This window comes from Salmo salar, chromosome ssa09 (genome assembly GCF_905237065.1).
Source record: "Salmo salar chromosome ssa09, Ssal_v3.1, whole genome shotgun sequence".
NCBI classification, from domain to species: Eukaryota; Metazoa; Chordata; class Actinopteri; order Salmoniformes; family Salmonidae; genus Salmo; species Salmo salar.
Window position 1 is genome coordinate 83591952 of NC_059450.1, and position 18197 is coordinate 83610148.

Consider the following 18197-nt stretch of genomic DNA (forward strand, 5'->3'; position numbering starts at 1 on the left):
TTCTCTCTGGTCTGATGAAGCCAAGATTGAACTCTTTGGCCTGAATGCCAAGCGTAACGTCTGGAGGAAACCTGGCACCATCCCTACTGTGAAGCTTGGTGGTGGCAGTATCATGCTGTGGGGATGTTTCTTCAGTGGCAGGGACTGGGAGACTAGTCAGGATCGAGGGAAAGATGAACAGAGCAAAGTACAGAGAGATCCTTGATGAAAACCAGCTCCAGAGCTCTTAGGACCTCAGACTGGGGAGAAGGTTCATGACCCTAAGCACACAGCCAAGACAACGCAGGAGTGGCTTCGGGACAAGTTTCTGAATGTCCTTGAGTGGCCCAGCCAGAGCCTGGGCTTGAACTCAATCAAACATCTCTTGAGAGACCTGAAAATAGCTGTGCTCCCCAAATACAGGTGTGCCAAGCTTGTAGCGTCATACCCAAGAAGACTCGAGGCTGTAATCGCTGCCAAAGGTGCTTCAACAAAGTGCCGAGTAAAGGGTCTGAATACTTATGTAAATGTTATATTTATTTTGATACATTTTATACATTTGCTAAAAAAATCTACAAAATCTGTTTTTGCTTTGTCATTATGGGGTATTGTGTGTAGATTGAGGAAGAAAAACAATTTAATCAATTTTAGAATAAGACTAACGTAACAGAATGTGGAAAAAGTCAAGGGGCCTGAATACTTTCCAAATGCACTGTATGTTAAGCCATGAGTGGCGGGGTGAAGGGGAAGGCAAGGCCTTGTTGCTCCACTTTGAGATGGCTTTGACTGCTTCCTACCTTGCAGTCTGGTTTAGTGCTGCTGCTGTTGTGCATAAGTGCAATTTATTTTGTTTATCTCTCTAGACCTGTCTCATGGAGAAAGGTCTTCTGAATTCTCAACCGGTTCCCTGAGCGTACGTGGCATGTCATGACTGATCATGATCGTAGGCACCCTGCTCATTGGCTCAGCTCGGTGCCAGTCGTCTATGATGGGCAGGGCATGGGATGGGTGGTCCACCTCAGGCTGAGGGATGAAAGGGGGAACATAGAACTCTTCTTTCTCCTGCTGATCCAGGTTCTTCAGAATGGCGTTGGACAGGTAGTGAGGGTCATCCTCATGTTCATCTACAGGAAGTAGAAATGATATTGGGCACATAGGAGAACATTATTTATTATACAGAGAGAGAGCGAGAGAAAGGCAGGTAACATGTAAATATCCATGTAAATAGCATGATATCTAACCGTTGAGCAGGATGAGTCGGTAGCGGTTCCTGCACTCCACTGAGCGGTCCAGTATGTCCTGTAGAGTCCTGTAGAACAGCAGCACCTGCTCTCTCCTGTCTCTCTCCCCAAACCCTGCACTGCTCTCCTGAGACATCTTATACAGGGTCAGCAGAGGGGTGGCATACTCCACAACACAGTGATGGGCCTACAGACACACACACACACAGAGGAGATACTGTGATTAGGCGTTTCAGTGTAAAAAATCTGCAAATGGGTTTATAGATTGTCCACACATTTGGCCACTATGGTGCAAGTGTTGAGCTTTTCCATGTTTGTTTTAGTCTTTTCCAGTGCTTCATAAGCACATAAGCACTGTTGATTCACAATTTGACCACATAGTGGTGCCAGTGTGATGCATTTCACTTTGAGATAGTGTTTGAGAAGGGGACTGTAAATGAATCCCGCCTACCTGTCTGTCCTTGTCCAATACGGTGTAGACACTGTGCTTGTAGACACGCCCCCTGACACCTGCCCTGTCGATCTCCGTGTCAGGGAGGTTGTCATGGAAATGGATGTTTGTATCCTCGTCCTCCAGCGTGTGAGTAATGTTTGCGTTGAGAGGGAGGAGAATGAGGAGCTTTCTGGAACCCCTGGTCTCAAACGGACCTGCATTATGTGAAGCACGGAACGCTGTGATAGAACCCTCCAACCCTACCAGAGAAACACACACGCACAAGGGGATACATGTACATTTCAACAGAAACACACACACAACGTTGACATGACAGCTTTTTCATTTATGAAATGAGCGCACTTCATGAATGAATGTTACTTACGAGGCAGAACCAGGTTGAGGTAGCCCAGGTGGAAAGACCAAGCCAGGCCATGAGCCACGTTCATCTTCTTCGTCTCACAGATCTCTGACACCTCCACCTCAGACGGCCCCTGAACATGGGAGAGAGAAACAACAACCGGAAAAGGAACAGAGTTACTCACAGGCCAAGAGATAGACATGCAGGAAATCTGGGATAAAAAGATAGGAATTAATGTTATACATTTTATCCGAGCCTTGTGTGTGGGTGTCAGAAATAAGGCTGTGGCGGTCATGACATTTTGTTAGCCTCACGGTAATTGACCATTAATTAACATAAACACATTTAGCATCTTTAGGCACCCACACATAAGAGCAGCCGCTGATGCGCCTGTGCCATTATTTTATATTATATGATTTTATAGTAAGAAGAATATAATTGAACTTTAATATTAAGATTAATAAAATATAAATAATATTCTTCCCATTATAGAGGAGTGCGCATATGAAGTGACTATGTTGAGCGAAAAAGGGATAATTTGAAACAGGTCCTATATGCTATGTTTAGAGTATTTGGGAACTTTATTTGTGAATGATACACATCTTAGAATGTGTTAGAAATCAGAACATACAGTATATGGGCTGCATGGTGCGACTACAGGCTGTTGATGATTTGAGAAAGTAGCGAGAAAAGCATGGGCTCTGTATCTTTCCTCAGGCTGCACAGCTGTTCTCTCATCAATTGATCATATTTTCACCCATCAGACTATTCTAAACGTAATCTTGTTTTTATGAATATATAAAATTAGTTTGAATTTAGAATGGCTATTATCAAATAGGTAGGAACAGGGAAAGGGGGAAAAGACATGTTATCTGTATGCACTGGAATAGCGAATGTAGGCTGTGCGCTTTCCTGCCGGTCCGTTTTTCAGTGATGAGTGAGGAAACCAATAGATTAAAGAGAAATTGCAGAAAGGCTGAGCTGAAGTGGAGGAAGTCAAAGTCTCAGGTCCATTATGATATTCCGAGAAAGCAACTTGGCATATAACAAGGCAATTAGAAATGCCAGACGGGCTCATTTTTCTAACTTGATCACTAATAAAGTGCTCTACTCAACCATTGATGGCCTGATAAATCCTACCCCCGGAAACCTATGTGAACTTTCCTCCACATCTAAATGTGATGAGTTTGTGGCAAATTTCAGAGATAAGATAACCAACATTAGGCTGGGTATCAGTCAAGACCTGATGAGAAGTTTGATGATATGTGCCCTAGCCTTCTATTCTTCTATTGGTTTTTAAATCAATCCACGATTGTGCACCCCAGTACATGTCAGACATGATTTTAAGTTATGTACCCAGTAAGTCTTGTAACCTTTTAACTATCCCAAAGCCTAGGACCAAGAGTCATGGAGAGACAGCCTTTAGTTACTATGCCCCCAGCCTCTGGAATAACCTGCCAGAGAACCTGAGGGGGGCCGAAACTGTGGACATTATTTAAAGAGATCTTCAACAAACCTTTTTAGCTTTGCTTTTCCTTACAGTGAATTTAGTTGTTCAGTTTCTAGTTATTTTTTTTTACCCCATTTTCAATTTTGTCTTATTGCTGTAACTCCCCAGCAGGCTCGGGAGGCGAAGGTTGAGTCATGTGTCCCCCAAAACATGACCCGCCAAACAGCGCTTTTTAACACCCGTCCGCTAGCCAGCAGCACAAAAAACTGTTCATCTGACAACCAAGGTCAGCCTGCAGGCAGCCAGGCCTGTTACAAGGAGTTTCTAGAGCATGATGAGCCAAGTAAAGCCTTCCACGGCCAAACTCTCCCCTAACCCTGACGACGCTGGGCCAATTGTGATACACCCTGGGATTGAACCCGGGTCTGTAGTGACACCTCTAGCACTGTGCCTTAGACCACTGCACCACTCAGGAGGCCCTATTCTTCTGTGTTTTATCCTCTTTTGTTTGTTGTGTAGTAAATATTAATATTTTTGTTTTCGTTGTTTTTATAGTTTTTCCTGTGAAGCACATTGTGTTGCATTCCATGTCTGAAATGTGCAGTATAAATAAAGCTTGATTTGAGATGATTTGACTAGGCTATTCAAAATCAAATACAAATTCGCTACAATTGTAGACTACCTGTAAGCCGCCCTGCACAATCAATGAACCAAAAGCATCGCCTAGGGCTCTCTCCCAGAATCATGGATATATATTTTGGAGCGTAGCATAAGGTAACCAGTCCATCCAGTATGCATTAGAGGTTGACCGATTAATCGGAATGGCCGATTAATTAGGGCCGATTTCAAGTTTTCATAACAATCGGTAAACTGTATTTTTGGCCACCGATTTGCCGATATATATATATATATATTTTTTTTACACCTTTATTTAACTAGGCAAGTCAGATTAAGAACACATTCTTATTTACAATGACGGCCTAGAAACGGGGGTTAACTGCCTTGTTCAGGGGGGATTACCAGTCCAACGCTCTAACCACCTGCCTTACATTGCACTCCACAAGGATTAACAGGCTGACTACCTGTAACGCGAGGGCAGCAAGAAGCAAAGGTAAGTTGCTAGCTAGCATTAGACTTATAAAAACTATCAATCTTAACATAATCACTAGTTAACTACACATGGTTGATGATATTACTAGTTTATCTAACGTGTCCTGCGTTGCATATGATCGATGCGGTGCCTGTTAATTTTCATTGAATCACAGCCTACTTCGACAAACGGTGTTGATTTAACAAGCGCATTTGCGAAAAAAGTACTGTCGTTGCACCAATGTACCTAACCATAAACATCAATGCCTAACAGGAATATTTAGACTTAGTCACCCCTTAGATAAAATACGGAACGGTTCCGTATGTCACTGAAAGAAAAAAACTTTTGTTTTCGAGATGATAGTTTCCAGATTCGACCATATTAATGACCCAAGGCTCGTATTTCTGTGTGTTTATTATATTATAATTAAGTCTATGATTTGATAGAGCAGTCTGACTGAGCGGTGGTAGGCAGCAGCAGGCTCGTAAGCATTCATTCAAACAGCCCTTCGCTGTGCTTCAAGCATTGCGCTGTTTATGACTTCAACCTGGGTGGGTATAATTTGTGGAACGTTCCAACAGGAATCTATTCCAAAAACTTCGTAAATAACAAGGTTTCCAAAAAACAACGCATACAAAGTTGTATAGCGGCAGAATAAGATACCGGGTAGGGAGTGGTCTATTTCATTGCGTTTTTCACTCATCACCTGTCCTCACATGTCTGTTTGCCTATGGACAAACATTAAGAATAAGCTACGTGGTGAGTTGATGCCTATTCGGCAGCTAGTTAGCTAGGTTTGTATGCGTTGCTACTTTGTATGCGTTGTTGGTTGGCAACCTTTTACTTTACGTTTTTTGGAACAGATTCCTGTTGGAACGTTCCACAAATTATACCCACCCCTTCAAGCCTATCAATCCCAATATTAGGCTGGTGTAACCGATGTGAAATGGCTAGCTAGTTAGCGGGTGCGCGCTAATAGCGTTTCAAACGTCACTCGCTCTGAGACTTGGAGTAGTTTTTTCCCTTCCTCTGCATGGGTAACGCTGCTTCGAGGGTGGCTGTTGTCGATGTGTTCCTGGTTTGAGCCCAGGTAGGAGCGAGGAGAGAGACGGAAGCTATACTGTTACACTGGCAATACTAAAGTGCCTATAAGAACAACCAATAGTCAAAGGTATATGAAATACAAATCGGATAGAGAGAAATAGTCCTATAATTCCTATAATAATATAATAACTACAACCTAAAACTTCTTACCTGGGAATATTGAAGACTCATGTTAAAAGGAACCACTAGCTTTCATATGTTCCCATGTTCTGAGCAAGGCACTTAAACATTAGCTTTCTTACATGGCACATATTGCACTTTTACTTTCTTCTCCAACACTTTGTTTTGCATTATTTAAACCAAATTGAACATGTTTCATTATTTATTTGAGGCTAAATTGATTTTATTAATGTATTATATTAAGTTAAAATAAGTGTTCATTCAGTATTGTTGTAATTGTCATCATAAAAAATAATAATCGGCCGATTAATCGGTACTGGCGGTTTTTGGTCCTCCAATAATCGGTATCGGTATCGGTGTTGAAAAAAATCATAATCGGTCGACCTCTAGTATGCATAATAATACAGTCCACACTCAAAGGCCATTATTCTAATTTGTTTAATTTTGGAGTATAGGCTAGCACAATTATGTACCAAAGACATATTAAATCAGTTTTGTTTTATGTTTTTCTGCCATGGGTAAGATGCAATAGGCTATGTATTGTATAACGGCACAATCATAATTTTAATTAAAGTTTTGTTTGGGATCATAAGCCAATGCATATGCATAAGCTCTAATATGTATATGGATGTTTTGAATGAATCATCACAATAGAAAGGGCTGTCCATTTTGTTGTGTTGGCTTTGAAACAACATCCACAACAACCATGTTTTACACTATTTCAACCTGCTGTTGAACTTCTGTCTTCAAATTGATCACTATACTGTTTTGAAGATAAATATTTGATGTGATTTTCGATTGTATTTGCATTGATGTCAGAGTGGTTAGAGGGACAATAGAGCCCTCAGTACCAGGCCATTAGGACCTGATGGCCGTTAGTGAGTTGGGTTCTACCAACGCATGTCAGAGTGTATAAGAGGAGACTACCATGACTCAACGGTCACATGGAATTTGACAACAGTCATGACTGATGGCAGTAATATGGTCACGCAACAGCCCTAGTCAGAAAACCTCAGGTTTCCTGCATGAACAGTGTGTTGAACCTCACTGGATACACAGCTCTTTCCAGGTTCACTCTGGTGATTTAGGTAAGAAAACTAGTTTTCTTCCCTAAATGATTTTCAGAAGAAATTAACCACAACAAAATTAAACCTGCTTGGTGTATTTCAAAACAAGTCCATGCCACTTCTGCTGATTGGAGGGCAATAGAGGTTCCTCTTTCGGGTTTCAAGGGACAGAAACCACAACAGTGATGTGCAAATAAAAAAACACAACTATGAGCTACCATGAATCACACTAACACACAGACAACATTTTACAGCAGCATGTAAGCTACAGTCTCTTATAGCATCATTCACCTTCATTGGCTTTACGAAGGTAAACTGTTATTAGTGGCATAAAGGAAAGGGTTTGGAGAACTAGACTGCTGATTAAAACTCAACCTGGAGACACATAGGGTCTTGTGTTGGCTCATACTGTGTGTGAGAGCTCCAGATCAGGAGCTTGTTATCTCACCAGTACTCCCAGGGTTTTGAGTAGAGGGTAGAGGACACAGGCCAGGATAACCATGCTCCACTGGTCCCTCCAGGGCTGGGGCTTGGTCAAGACAAACAGCAGCACTGCCAACCCCACACCCAGGAGGGTACATACACCCACACAGGCTGTCACCATCTGACCCAGCCTCCGACCACGGTACCTGGGCAGAGAGAGAGAGAGAGACAAGAGAGAGACGAGAGAGGGAAAGGAAGCGAGAGAGAGGGAGAGAGAGCGATAGAGGGAGATAACGTAAATATCCATGTAAATAACATGTAAATATCCATGTAAATCAATTTATTCGCCTACCATGTTTTGTGAGTATGAGTATGAAAGTTAATAAGTTCCCTCACCTGGTAGTTGCATGATGAAGACATTCCTCTGAGAGAAGAAACACTCCGTGCAGCAAGGGCCCCACAGTCAGGATGAGTATTGCTGTGGAAACATGTCTGAAGAAGCCCTCAGGCTCCAAAACCAAGATGGCCGCCGTCACCACAGAAGCCAATCCTATCGCACAGGCTTTGGGTAAACTCCCACGAGGCCGAGGGACCAGACACTCCTCCCCTCCCAATTGCTGCATCTGAGGAACAGACGTAACGAGACCATGACTTAGTATGATACAACACTACCATAATCCTCAGTAAACTCCTCTTCCTTTTGTCATTTTCACAACTTCTCCGGAATAACCTTCTATGAAGAAGTATTTCCAGGGTTCGGGTTAGATTTCATCCTCTTCATCAGTGGCATCGTGTGTATGAGAGCTCAGAATACGTCACATTAAAACATCCTGGTACGGAAAGTCGGAGAACTAAGAACAGCCATCTGAGAACAACTAAGAACCCAAATGTGTGTGTGTGTGCATGCGTGTGTGCATGTGTCTGTGTGGTTTATAGGAGTAGATTCCCTTCCTATCTTCACACACCTGTTGGCACTGTTTCAAAGGAAATGCCGGCTTACCAGAAATGTAAACTAGCTTGTTCAGTATGGTTCAAAGCCTGATTATCTTTTAATCCTGAACTCAACTACAGGGGAACAATTACGTGAGATAATTTTGCAATTGTGAATCTGATTATCATGAATAAAATAATATGGCTAATCTCTTTAAGAGAAACCCTCATTCTGATTAAAAAATATATATAATATATGGTAGAACAGGAGAGGATCACCTTCAGTTTAGAAATAAGAATTATAGTCCAGTATAATACGGAAACTATTAAATGGTGCCCTGATGTTACCCATGCACTACAGAGTAATGGAAACATACCGTGATTCATCTCCTTGACTACATTCTCATACCACACAACGAGAGACTATCAGTGATACATTCATACATACACAATAAATACTTTTTTCCATGAGGGAATTGTTATCCTGTACCCAGATCTAGAGACAATTACTCATTCATTTGTAGGTTCAGTTCAAATTCAAAGAAACGATTTCAGAAGTTTGCTGCTGACATGGCTAATCCGCTGAGGTTTACCTTTCGTCTGTTTGGAGTGGTCCCAGTTCCAGAACACAGAACAACAGAGACAATCCAAGAATAAAAGAGTTCACTGGAGATTATAACTCAGAGCCAGCATCTCTTCCTCTTCCACGTACTTTCTCACTGTTCTTTCTCTCCTTCCATGCCTTTGTGTTATATAAACTTGGGTCATACTTTCATTTTCAGTTTGACAGAGGTGGCAGTGAGGCAATATATCCCACACAATGAGCGATAAAGCTGAATAGAGAGCGATAGAGAGGGATAGAGAAATATAAAGAGAGTGATAGAGAAAGATAAAGAGATAGAGAGAGGAAGATAAAAAGACACAAATATTTGTTTATTTTATTTTTATTTCACCTTTATTTAACCAGGTAGGCAAGTTGAGAACAAGTTCTCATTTACAATTGCGACCTGGCCAAGATAAAGCAAAGCAGTTCGACAACATACAAAAACACAGAGTTACACATGGAGTAAAACAACATACAATCAATGATGCAGTAGAAAAAAAATATATAAATAAAGAGAGTGATAGATAAAGAGATAGAGGAAGATAAAAAGACACAAATATAAAGAGAGTGATAAAGAGAGTAATACATTTTTATTTAACTAGGAAATTCTTGGTTACAATGACAATGACGGTCTACAATGACGGTCTACCAAACCCTAACGACGCTGGGACAATTGTGCGCCGCCCTGTAGGACTCCCAATCACAGCCGGTGGTGATACAGCCTGGAATCAAACCAGGGTCTGTAGTGATGCCCCTAGCACTAAGATGCAGTGCCTTAGACCACTGCACCACTCTGGAACCCAAAATGTGAGTGGTAGAGAAAGATGAAGAGATAGAGAGTGGTAGAGAAAGATGAAGAGATAGAGAGTGGTAGAGAAAGATGAAGAGATAGAGAGTGGTAGAGAAAGCGCTAGAGAGAGAAAGGGAGATTTAAAGAATGTGCAAATAAACATAATAAATTCCACACAGAGGCGTCGCTGAAATGTAATAGGTAATAGAAGTGGAACAGGGAGTGGTGGAAGAGGCATGTACTGTAATAGATAACAGTAGTGGAACAGGGAGTGGTGGAAGAGGCATGTATTGTGATAGATAACGGTAGTGGAACAGGGAGTGGTGGAAGAGGCATGTACTGTGATAGATAACGGTAGTGGAACAGGGAGTGGTGGAAGAGGCATGTACTGTAATAGATAACGGTAGTGGAACAGGGAGTGGTGGAAGAGGCATGTACTGTAATAGATAACAGTAGTGGAACAGGGAGTGGTGGAAGAGGCATGTATTGTAATAGGACAGGAGTGGTGGAAGAGTTATGGGTGTAGTAGATAACAGTAGTGGAACAGGGAGTGGTGGAAGAGTTATGGGTGTAGTAGATAACTGTAGTGGAACAGGGAGTGGTGGAAGAGTTATGGGTGTAATAGATAACTGTAGTGGAACAGGGAGTGGTGGAAGAGTTATGGGTGTAGTAGATAGCTGTAGTGGAACAGGGAGTGGTGGAAGAGTTATGGGTGTAATAGATAACTGTAGTGGAACAGGGAGTGGTGGAAGAGTTATGGGTGTAATAGATAGCTGTAGTGGAACAGGGAGTGTTGGAAGAGTTATGGGTGTAAGCGTAGGAGGACGTTTTTATAACCAGACTTCTACAGCTGCTACATTTCTGATGAATCATACAGTATGTTCTTGTGATAACCTGTTGGTGTCACGTCCTGACCATAGAGTGCTCTTATTTTCTATGGTAGAGTAGGTCAGGGCGTGACTGGGGGGTTTATCTAGTTTATTTTTTCTATGTTGTGTTCTAGTTTATTTTTTCTGTTTTTTATTATTTTGTATGATTCCCAATTAGAGGCAGCTGGTCATCATTGTCTCTAATTGGGGATCATATTTAAGTAGTTGTTTTTCCCGGTTGTGTTCGTGGGAGATTATTTTGAGGTTGTGCATGTTGCACCTGTGTCGTCACGGTTTGTGTTTTGTTTATAGTTTATTGTTTGTTTGGCTAAGTTTCACAATATAATAAAGATGTGGAACGATACTCACGCTGTGCCTTGGTCCGTTTCTACACACATGCGTGACAGTTGGGGAGGTGATGTAACAAGTTTCAGTCAACCCACCTCTCTCAAGTCCACTCAAACCTTATTACAGTGTTATTACACAGCACAGCACATCACAGTACAGCACTACAAGTCACGGTCCCTATCCAGGTGTGAAATCCTGGACTAGGTAGCCTAAATATATTACAGAAAATGACAGGAAAAATTTCAATTCATGAATAAAATTAAAATGTATCCCCTGAATGCCACATCATGCCTGGAAACATTTGTGGAAGAGCCAGGAAGAGTGTTTTCAATAGAGCTAGAGTCTGCTTGATCCAGCTGCAGTTATTGTGTGTGATCTACTGAGGGGGCGTTCTCCACCAGAGGGCAATTAGAGAACATACACTGAAAACATTATGAACACCTGCTCTTTCCATGACATAGACTGACCAGGTGAATTCAGGTGAAAGCTATGATCCCTTATTGATGTCACTTGTAAAATCCACTTTAATCAGCGTAGATGAAGGGGAGGAGGCAGGTTAAAGAAGGATTTTTAAGCCTTGAGACATTTGAGAAGTGGATTGTGTGTGTGTCATTCAGAGGGTGAATGGGCAAGACAAAAGATTGAAGTGCCTTTCAACAGGTATGGTAGTAGGTGCCAGGCGCACCGGTTTGTGTCAAGAACTGCAACGTTGCTGAGTTTTTCAGGCTCAACAGTTTCCTGTGTGTATTAAGAATGGTCCATCAGCCGAAGGACATTCAGCAAACTTGACACAACTGGGAAGCATTGGAGTCAACATGGGCCAACATTCGACACCTTGTAGAGTCTATTCCCGAATTTAGGCTGTTCTGAGGGAAAGGGGGGGGGGGTGCAACTCAATGTTAAGAAGATGTTCCTAATGTTTGGTATACTCAGTGTATAGTGGTGTGTGTGTGTGTGTGTGTGTGTGTGTGTGTGTGTGTGTGTGTGTGTGTGTGTGTGTGTGTGTGTGTGTGTGTGTGTGTGTGCACTTCTGTATGTGTCTGTGAACAACGGAGGAAATAAACTGAAGTATGCCAAAGGTTCATGCATATTTTATTCAAGAGTAAAAAAAGTGGTTTGTCCCATGGGGCATGCTTACAGTGTCTGTGATGAGACAGAGAGCCATGGCACAAACTATATGGCACAAGGTCTCCAGTAAGTTCACCTCGTAAAATAAAGCACAATGAGACCAAACAAAGATCAGAAAAATGCGAGAGCAACCAGCAGAGAGCTTAAGAATAATGTTAATTATAAATAGAATAATAATAATAGTAAATAACAGAATATATAATTTAAGAATTAGGATTAGAGAGTACACTTTTCCTTTAAAATTTGAGAGACAACTTCTGTAACTGTATCTGCTTTTACAGATTAGTTTACCATGCAATCATGCTTTGGCTGCCTGAATGGAAGTCTGTCTCTTTATAGTATGGTCATTAATTCACGCTATTGCAGGTTTAAAAGCAACTCCTGTACATCAACAGAGACGAGAGGAGAAATAGAGTCACAATGCATTTCACCTCATACAAGCTTCCAGTCTGTACAGCATCAAAATAAAACAATCAATTAACTCATAATACAGTCATGAAAAACATTTTTTTTTAAATAACAAAATCACCCCAAATAATTAATAAAAATCATAAATAAATGTTTTGCAAAATAAATATTATCCCTTAGTTAATTTTGAAGCAAGAAAGAAGGAACTTACCATACTGAAACACGGCACAAATTGAATTTCACATTATTATTATCAAATAACTTAACTGCATGCATTGATGCGTTTATAAATGCTTTACAAATAAATAACCTTCTGTTGACTTCTGTTAGTCACTGCTCACACTCAGCCAAAAACACTTCATTTCATTTTCAAGGTAGAACACAACAGCATATACACTATAGGAACTTACTCCAGTGCAGCCAGCTCAGGTTATAGGCTACTGGACAGCACATTAAGAGGACACCGTAGAAATGGAACCCATGGAATGGACTTCACTCATTGCTGATTCTGATTGCATGCCAGCAAAACAGCCAATCTGTCATAGTTATTTCTACATTTCAATCTCTGATACAGGTGTCCATTCTATGCTTTCTATTTCTATGATTGACTTGGCAGCAATAGAACATAAAACGTGTAGCTAGTCCCAGCAAGTGGAATAGGAAAAAGTGGTAAAAAGTTGCCCTTAAAAGTGAAATAAGATCAGTTTTGGCAGCAATAGAACATAAGAGTGGAATAGACAGACGTTGCCTCTAAAACTGATCTAAGGTCAGTTTTATTTATCTGACTGACTTTAGAGGCAGCGTCTGCCTGGGGTGTAGTGAGTGTACTGTCAACTCTGTGTGAATTAACGGTGGGTCACACACCTTAGTCCTGACTAACTGACGAGTGGAGCATATTGGCTTATAAAATAAGATCGAGAGAAACACTCAGGTAATAAGAATGTATTTTTAACCTTCTGACAACATTGTCTTTTCCTTGAAGTTAATCAATAATATGTTTCATTTGAATGTCCTGTTATTATCATATAGTACTAGTAGCAAAACATGTTCGATAGCACAACCTTGTATGTTGCATATGAAAATGCCATTCAAATTTCACCCCCACAGACACACATACACTCACACAATCGCAAATGCAGACACAAGCACACACAAATAAACTCCCATGGACGTCACGACAACCATCCAGTCCATCTCTCTATCTATCTTATAAAATAAAGTGAATGAAGTAAACCACCAAATGGGCTGTCCACACAACTTCCTGTTTTAAAATGAGAAGAGGAAACTGAAAATCCCGGACAGGAAGTCCCTCTCCTGCATGCCACCTCAGCCCCCGTTGACCTCTCAGCCCATGCCTCCCCTCCCCAATCCCCCCCACTCTCCCTTTGCCGCCAACACAACAGAAAGGTAACATCTGTCACCCAGTCACCCCTACTACACAATGAGAACAGAACAGTAGCTCTTTGTTTTGCATTGGAGTGTTCCAGAACGTTCAGTAGAGTGTTCCAGAACGTCCAGTAGAGTGTTCCAGAACGTCCAGTAGTGTTCCAGAATGTTCAGTAGAGTGTTCCAGAACGTCCAGTAGTGTTCCAGAACGTCCAGTAGAGTGTTCTAGAACGTCCAGTAGAGTGTTCCAGAACGTCCAGTAGAGTGTTCCAGAACGTCCAGTAGAGTGTTCCAGAACGTCCAGTAGAGTGTTCCAGAAGTCCAGTAGAGTGTTCCAGAACGTCCAGTAGAGTGTTCCAGAACGTCCAGTAGAGTGTTCTAGAATGTCCAGTAGAGTGTTCTGTAGTGTGGTGTGGTCAGGTGGTCAGGTCAGGGGCCTGTGTGTGTGACCAGGTCAGATCAGGTAATGATGGAGCCTGCAGTACAGTTTGTCCAGTAGGATGCCTCAACCATCCATGGCAAAGTCTTGCCACACTGGTGGAGAGGTGGGCTCGGCAGCAACAGGATGGGGTAGGGGGAGGAGGAGGATGGTGTGTGTACCATCACTGTATAAGGGTATATGTTGACTTGTGTGTCCTGTATGTTTTGTGTTTATGTGTATGTATAAGTATGTGTGTGTACCTTATGTTTAAATCAAGTGTATTTGTGAGTATGTGTAAGTCAAATGTGTGTATGTTGGTGTATGTACTTCATATCTATGTGTGTGTTTCAGAGCATGTATGAAATAGTGTTTAAATGTGTGTGTGTGTGTGTGTGTGTGCATCATCCCTGTATATTGCTGTTGTTGTCTGTGCCGTTGGGCTCCCCCATGTTCATGCGGCCCATGGAGACACCCACACTGTTGACACCGTCACGGCGAGGGGGCATGCGCTCGTTGATCCGGTCCAGACCCTTGGCCTCCGCAAAGCTATTGATCTTATGTTGAGGAGAGAAGCCTCGGATTGCTGGGGAGACAGATCCCAACACAATTACACACAGATGTAATACACACACACAATGTAGTTACAATGCAGTTGCTACACACTAAGAAATAAGGGTTCTTTGGGAAGGGGGACTTTGTATTTATTAAGGAACCCCATTAGTTCTGCCAAGGCAGCAGCTACTCTTCCTGGGGTTTATTAAGGAACCCCATTAGTTCTGCCAAGGTAGCAGCTACTCTTCCTGGGGTTTATTAAGGATCCCCATTAGTTCTGCCAAGGCAGCAGCTACTCTTCCTGGGGTTTATTAAGGATCCTCATTAGTTCTGCCAAGGCAGCAGCTACTCTTCCTGGGGTTTATTATTTTAAGGATCCCCATTAGTTCTGCCAAGGCAGCAGCTACTCTTCCTGGTGTCCAAACATATTAAACCACTAACATGACATTTAAAACAAAATATAAAACAGTACATCATATAACATTATTACACCACAACATATCTACAATACAACATGTATAATACCACCATACAACAATATTACAATGCATGTGTTGTACCTTTGTGTGTGTCTCTTCACAGTCCCCGTTGTTCAATAAGATGTATTTTTACCTGCTTTTTAAAATCCGATTCTACTGCTTGCATCATGTAACTTATGTGGAATAGAGTTCCATATAGTCATGACTCTATGTAGTACTACAAAACTAGGGCCTGTTGGACCTGCCTTGTTGATAGTGCTGTTAAGAAGGCAGAGCAGCTCTTTATTATGGACAGACTTCTCCCCATCTCAGCTACTGTTTATCAATATATTTTGACCATGACAGTTTACAATCCAGGGTTACTCCAAGCAGTTTAGTCACCTCAACTTGCTCAATTTCCACATTATTTATTACGAGTATTAGTTGAAGTTTAGGGTTTAGTGCATGATTTGTCCCAGATACAATGCTTTTAGTTTTGGAAATATTTAGGACTAACTGATTCCTTGCCACCCATTCTGAAACTATTTGCAGCACTTTGTTAAGTGTTGCAGTCATTTCAGTTGCTGTAGTAGCTGATGTGTATAGTGTTGAGTATTCCATATACATAAACACACAGGCTTTACTCAAAGCCAGTGGCATGTCATTAGTAAATATCGAAAAAAGTAAGGGGCGTGAACAGCTAAAGTGGGGAATTCCTGATTCTACCTGGATTATGTTTATTATTAAAGAACACCCTCTGTGTTCTGTTAGGGCCAGCATCCTGGAATCGCCTCTTCACTGTTGATGTTGAGACTGGTGTTTTGCGATGACTATTTAATGAAGCTGCAAGCTGAGGACTTGTGAGGCGTCTGGTTCTCAAATTAGTCACTCTAATGTACTTGTCCTCTTAGTCAGTTGTGCACCGGGCCTCCCACTCCTCTGTCTATTCTGGTTAGAGACAGTTTGCAATGTTCTGTGAAGGGAGTAGTACACAGCGTTGTACGAGTTATTCAGTTTCTTGGCAATTTCTCACATGGAATAGCCTTCATTTCTCAGAACAAGGATAGACTGACGAGTTTCAGAAGAAAGTTCTTTGTTTCTGGCCATTTTGAGCCTGTAATCGAACCCACAAATGCTGATGCTCCAGATACTCAACTAATCTAAAGAAGGACAGTTTTATTGCTTCTTTAATCAGCACAACCATTTTCAGCTGTGCTAACATAATTACAAAAGTGTTTTCTAATGGTCAATTAGCCTTTTAAAATGATAAACTTAGATTAGTGAACAACGTGCCATTGGAACACAGGACTGATGGTTGCTGATAATGGGCCTCTGTACACCTATGTAGATATTCCATAAAAAAAATCTGCTGTTTCCAGCTACAATAGTCATTTACAACATTAACAATGTCTACATTGTATTTCTGATGAATTTGATGTTATTTTAATGAACAAAAAATGTGCTTTTCTTTCAAAAACAAGGACATTTCTAAGTGACCCCAAACGTTTTGAACGGTAGTGTATATATATGCATACACATACATATATACACATACACACTTATTTTAGTATATACCTTCCTTTATTATTCCCCGCAAACCCTACCACCGCTTCCCCAATTGGAGTAACTAATAAACAATAACACTTAGGCTTCTACTTCCAGCTTATACATACTATACACATTTTAAAGACACAATCTATTTTACAATAGTTGTATTTTGTTTGTTTTTAGTCCTGGCCTTCCTCTATTTCTGATGTCCATCCAGTTTGATTTCTATTTACCATATATTTGTAACTGTGCTATTTCACAAAAGTTCTGAACCTATATACATTTTACAGACCCCGTATGTTTTACATTTGTTATATCTTGTTGTTATTAGTCCCACCCTTCAGCTCCATTCAACCCCTCCCATCTACCTCTTAACACCATCCATATTGGATTTCTATATGCCATATATTTTTCAAGTGTGCTGTGATGCTTTACAAAAGTACGGAACCTTTCTATTCTCATAGTTTCTACAGATTGTAAATTAAACATAAACATTTTTGCTCAAATAATTATTATATTAGTGATCGATTGACTATGACTTTTCAAATTACCCAGTATTGCTATCTGCAGCGTTAGCTCTAGGCAAATGTTGCAATTCTTCAGCCATTCCTGGACCTGTGACCAAAAACGAGCTACATATGGACAGTACCAATATAAATGATCTAATGACTCTGCCTCCTCACAGCAAAATCTGCAGAGCTGGGAAGATTGTATCCCCCATATATATAACATTCTATTGGTTGCAAGAATTTTGTATAATAATTTAAATTGAAAACTTCTGTTTTGAATATGGCGTCATTTTGCATGTCAATTCATAAACCATGTGCCATGGAATGGTACATTGAAAATCTCTTCCCAACTATTTTGCAATTTATATGGCACAGCTGCCAATTTTTTTTTATCCTTAAATGAAACTGGTATATATTTTTATTTATCACAATTTTCTTTACCCAGTTTTTATGGTCTTCAATGCAGGGCCGACAGACAAGTTCCTTACTTTTCCTTACTGAATAAAGGGAAAAAGGCTATTCTTGAATATGGGGTGAGACATTCTTACTAATTTACTAGAGAACCATTTTGGATTTTAGAATAACTTTTGTATGACTGATGCCTTAAGTGAGAGGTCTAATGCTTTAATATTTAATAATTTCTGCCCTCCGAATAAATATTAATTTAATAAATAAGCCCTTTTAATTTTGTCTGGCATGCCATGCCAAATAAAACGCAATATCTTTTGCTCATATCATTTTAAAAGCAGGTCGCTAGGTGTAGGCAAAACTATAAGCAAATAGGTAAACTGTGATATAACTAAAGAGTTAATCAGGGTAAACTGTGATATGACTAAAGAGTTAATCAGGGTAAACTGTGATATGACTAAAGAGTTAATCAGGGTAAACTGTGATATGACTAAAGAGTTAATCAGGGTAAACTGTGATATGACTAAAGAGTTAAACAGGTTGATTTTTCCACAAATAGACAGGTATTTT

The 18197-nt window shown here is 40.8% G+C and overlaps 2 protein-coding genes across 7 annotated transcripts in view; both read right to left on the reverse strand.

The window, feature by feature from the left end:
- Positions 1-456: 456 nt before the first annotated feature.
- On the reverse strand, positions 457-9019 carry sting1 (stimulator of interferon response cGAMP interactor 1). The gene is made up of 7 exons (XM_014213010.2): positions 8792-9019; positions 7665-7891; positions 7294-7474; positions 2039-2147; positions 1672-1913; positions 1221-1407; positions 457-1103 (listed from the first exon to the last, which is right to left on the reverse strand). The coding sequence occupies exons 2-7, from the start codon at positions 7889-7891 to the stop codon at positions 850-852; spliced, it is 1200 nt and encodes a 399-aa protein (XP_014068485.1). The 5' UTR covers positions 8792-9019; the 3' UTR covers positions 457-849.
- Positions 9020-11883: 2864 nt separating this feature from the next.
- Positions 11884-18197, reverse strand: part of LOC106612112 (serine/threonine-protein phosphatase 2B catalytic subunit alpha isoform) — a 61349-nt gene continuing 55035 nt past the window's right edge. For 5 of the 6 annotated variants that reach the window (XR_001330229.2, XM_045724112.1, XM_045724113.1 and 2 more), the window contains one exon: positions 11884-14735. Coding sequence is in view for 4 of the 6 variants with exons in the window: in XM_045724112.1 (XP_045580068.1) it covers positions 14554-14735 (182 nt within the window). In the remaining 2 variants the exon portion in view is untranslated. The remainder of the gene's footprint in view (positions 14736-18197) is intronic. The other variant, XR_001330230.2, reaches the window with a different exon arrangement.

Coding starts and splice junctions, on each gene's coding strand:
- sting1 (XM_014213010.2), bottom strand. CDS start 7,891: ATGCAGCAATTGGGAGGGGAGGAGTGTCTGGTCCCTCGGCCTCGTGGG. Junction 1,914..2,038: donor CCTCAACCTGGTTCTGCCTC/GTAAGTAACATT, acceptor TTTCTCTGGTAG/GGTTGGAGGGTTCTATCACA. Junction 1,104..1,220: donor CCGACTCATCCTGCTCAACG/GTTAGATATCAT, acceptor TACTTCCTGTAG/ATGAACATGAGGATGACCCT.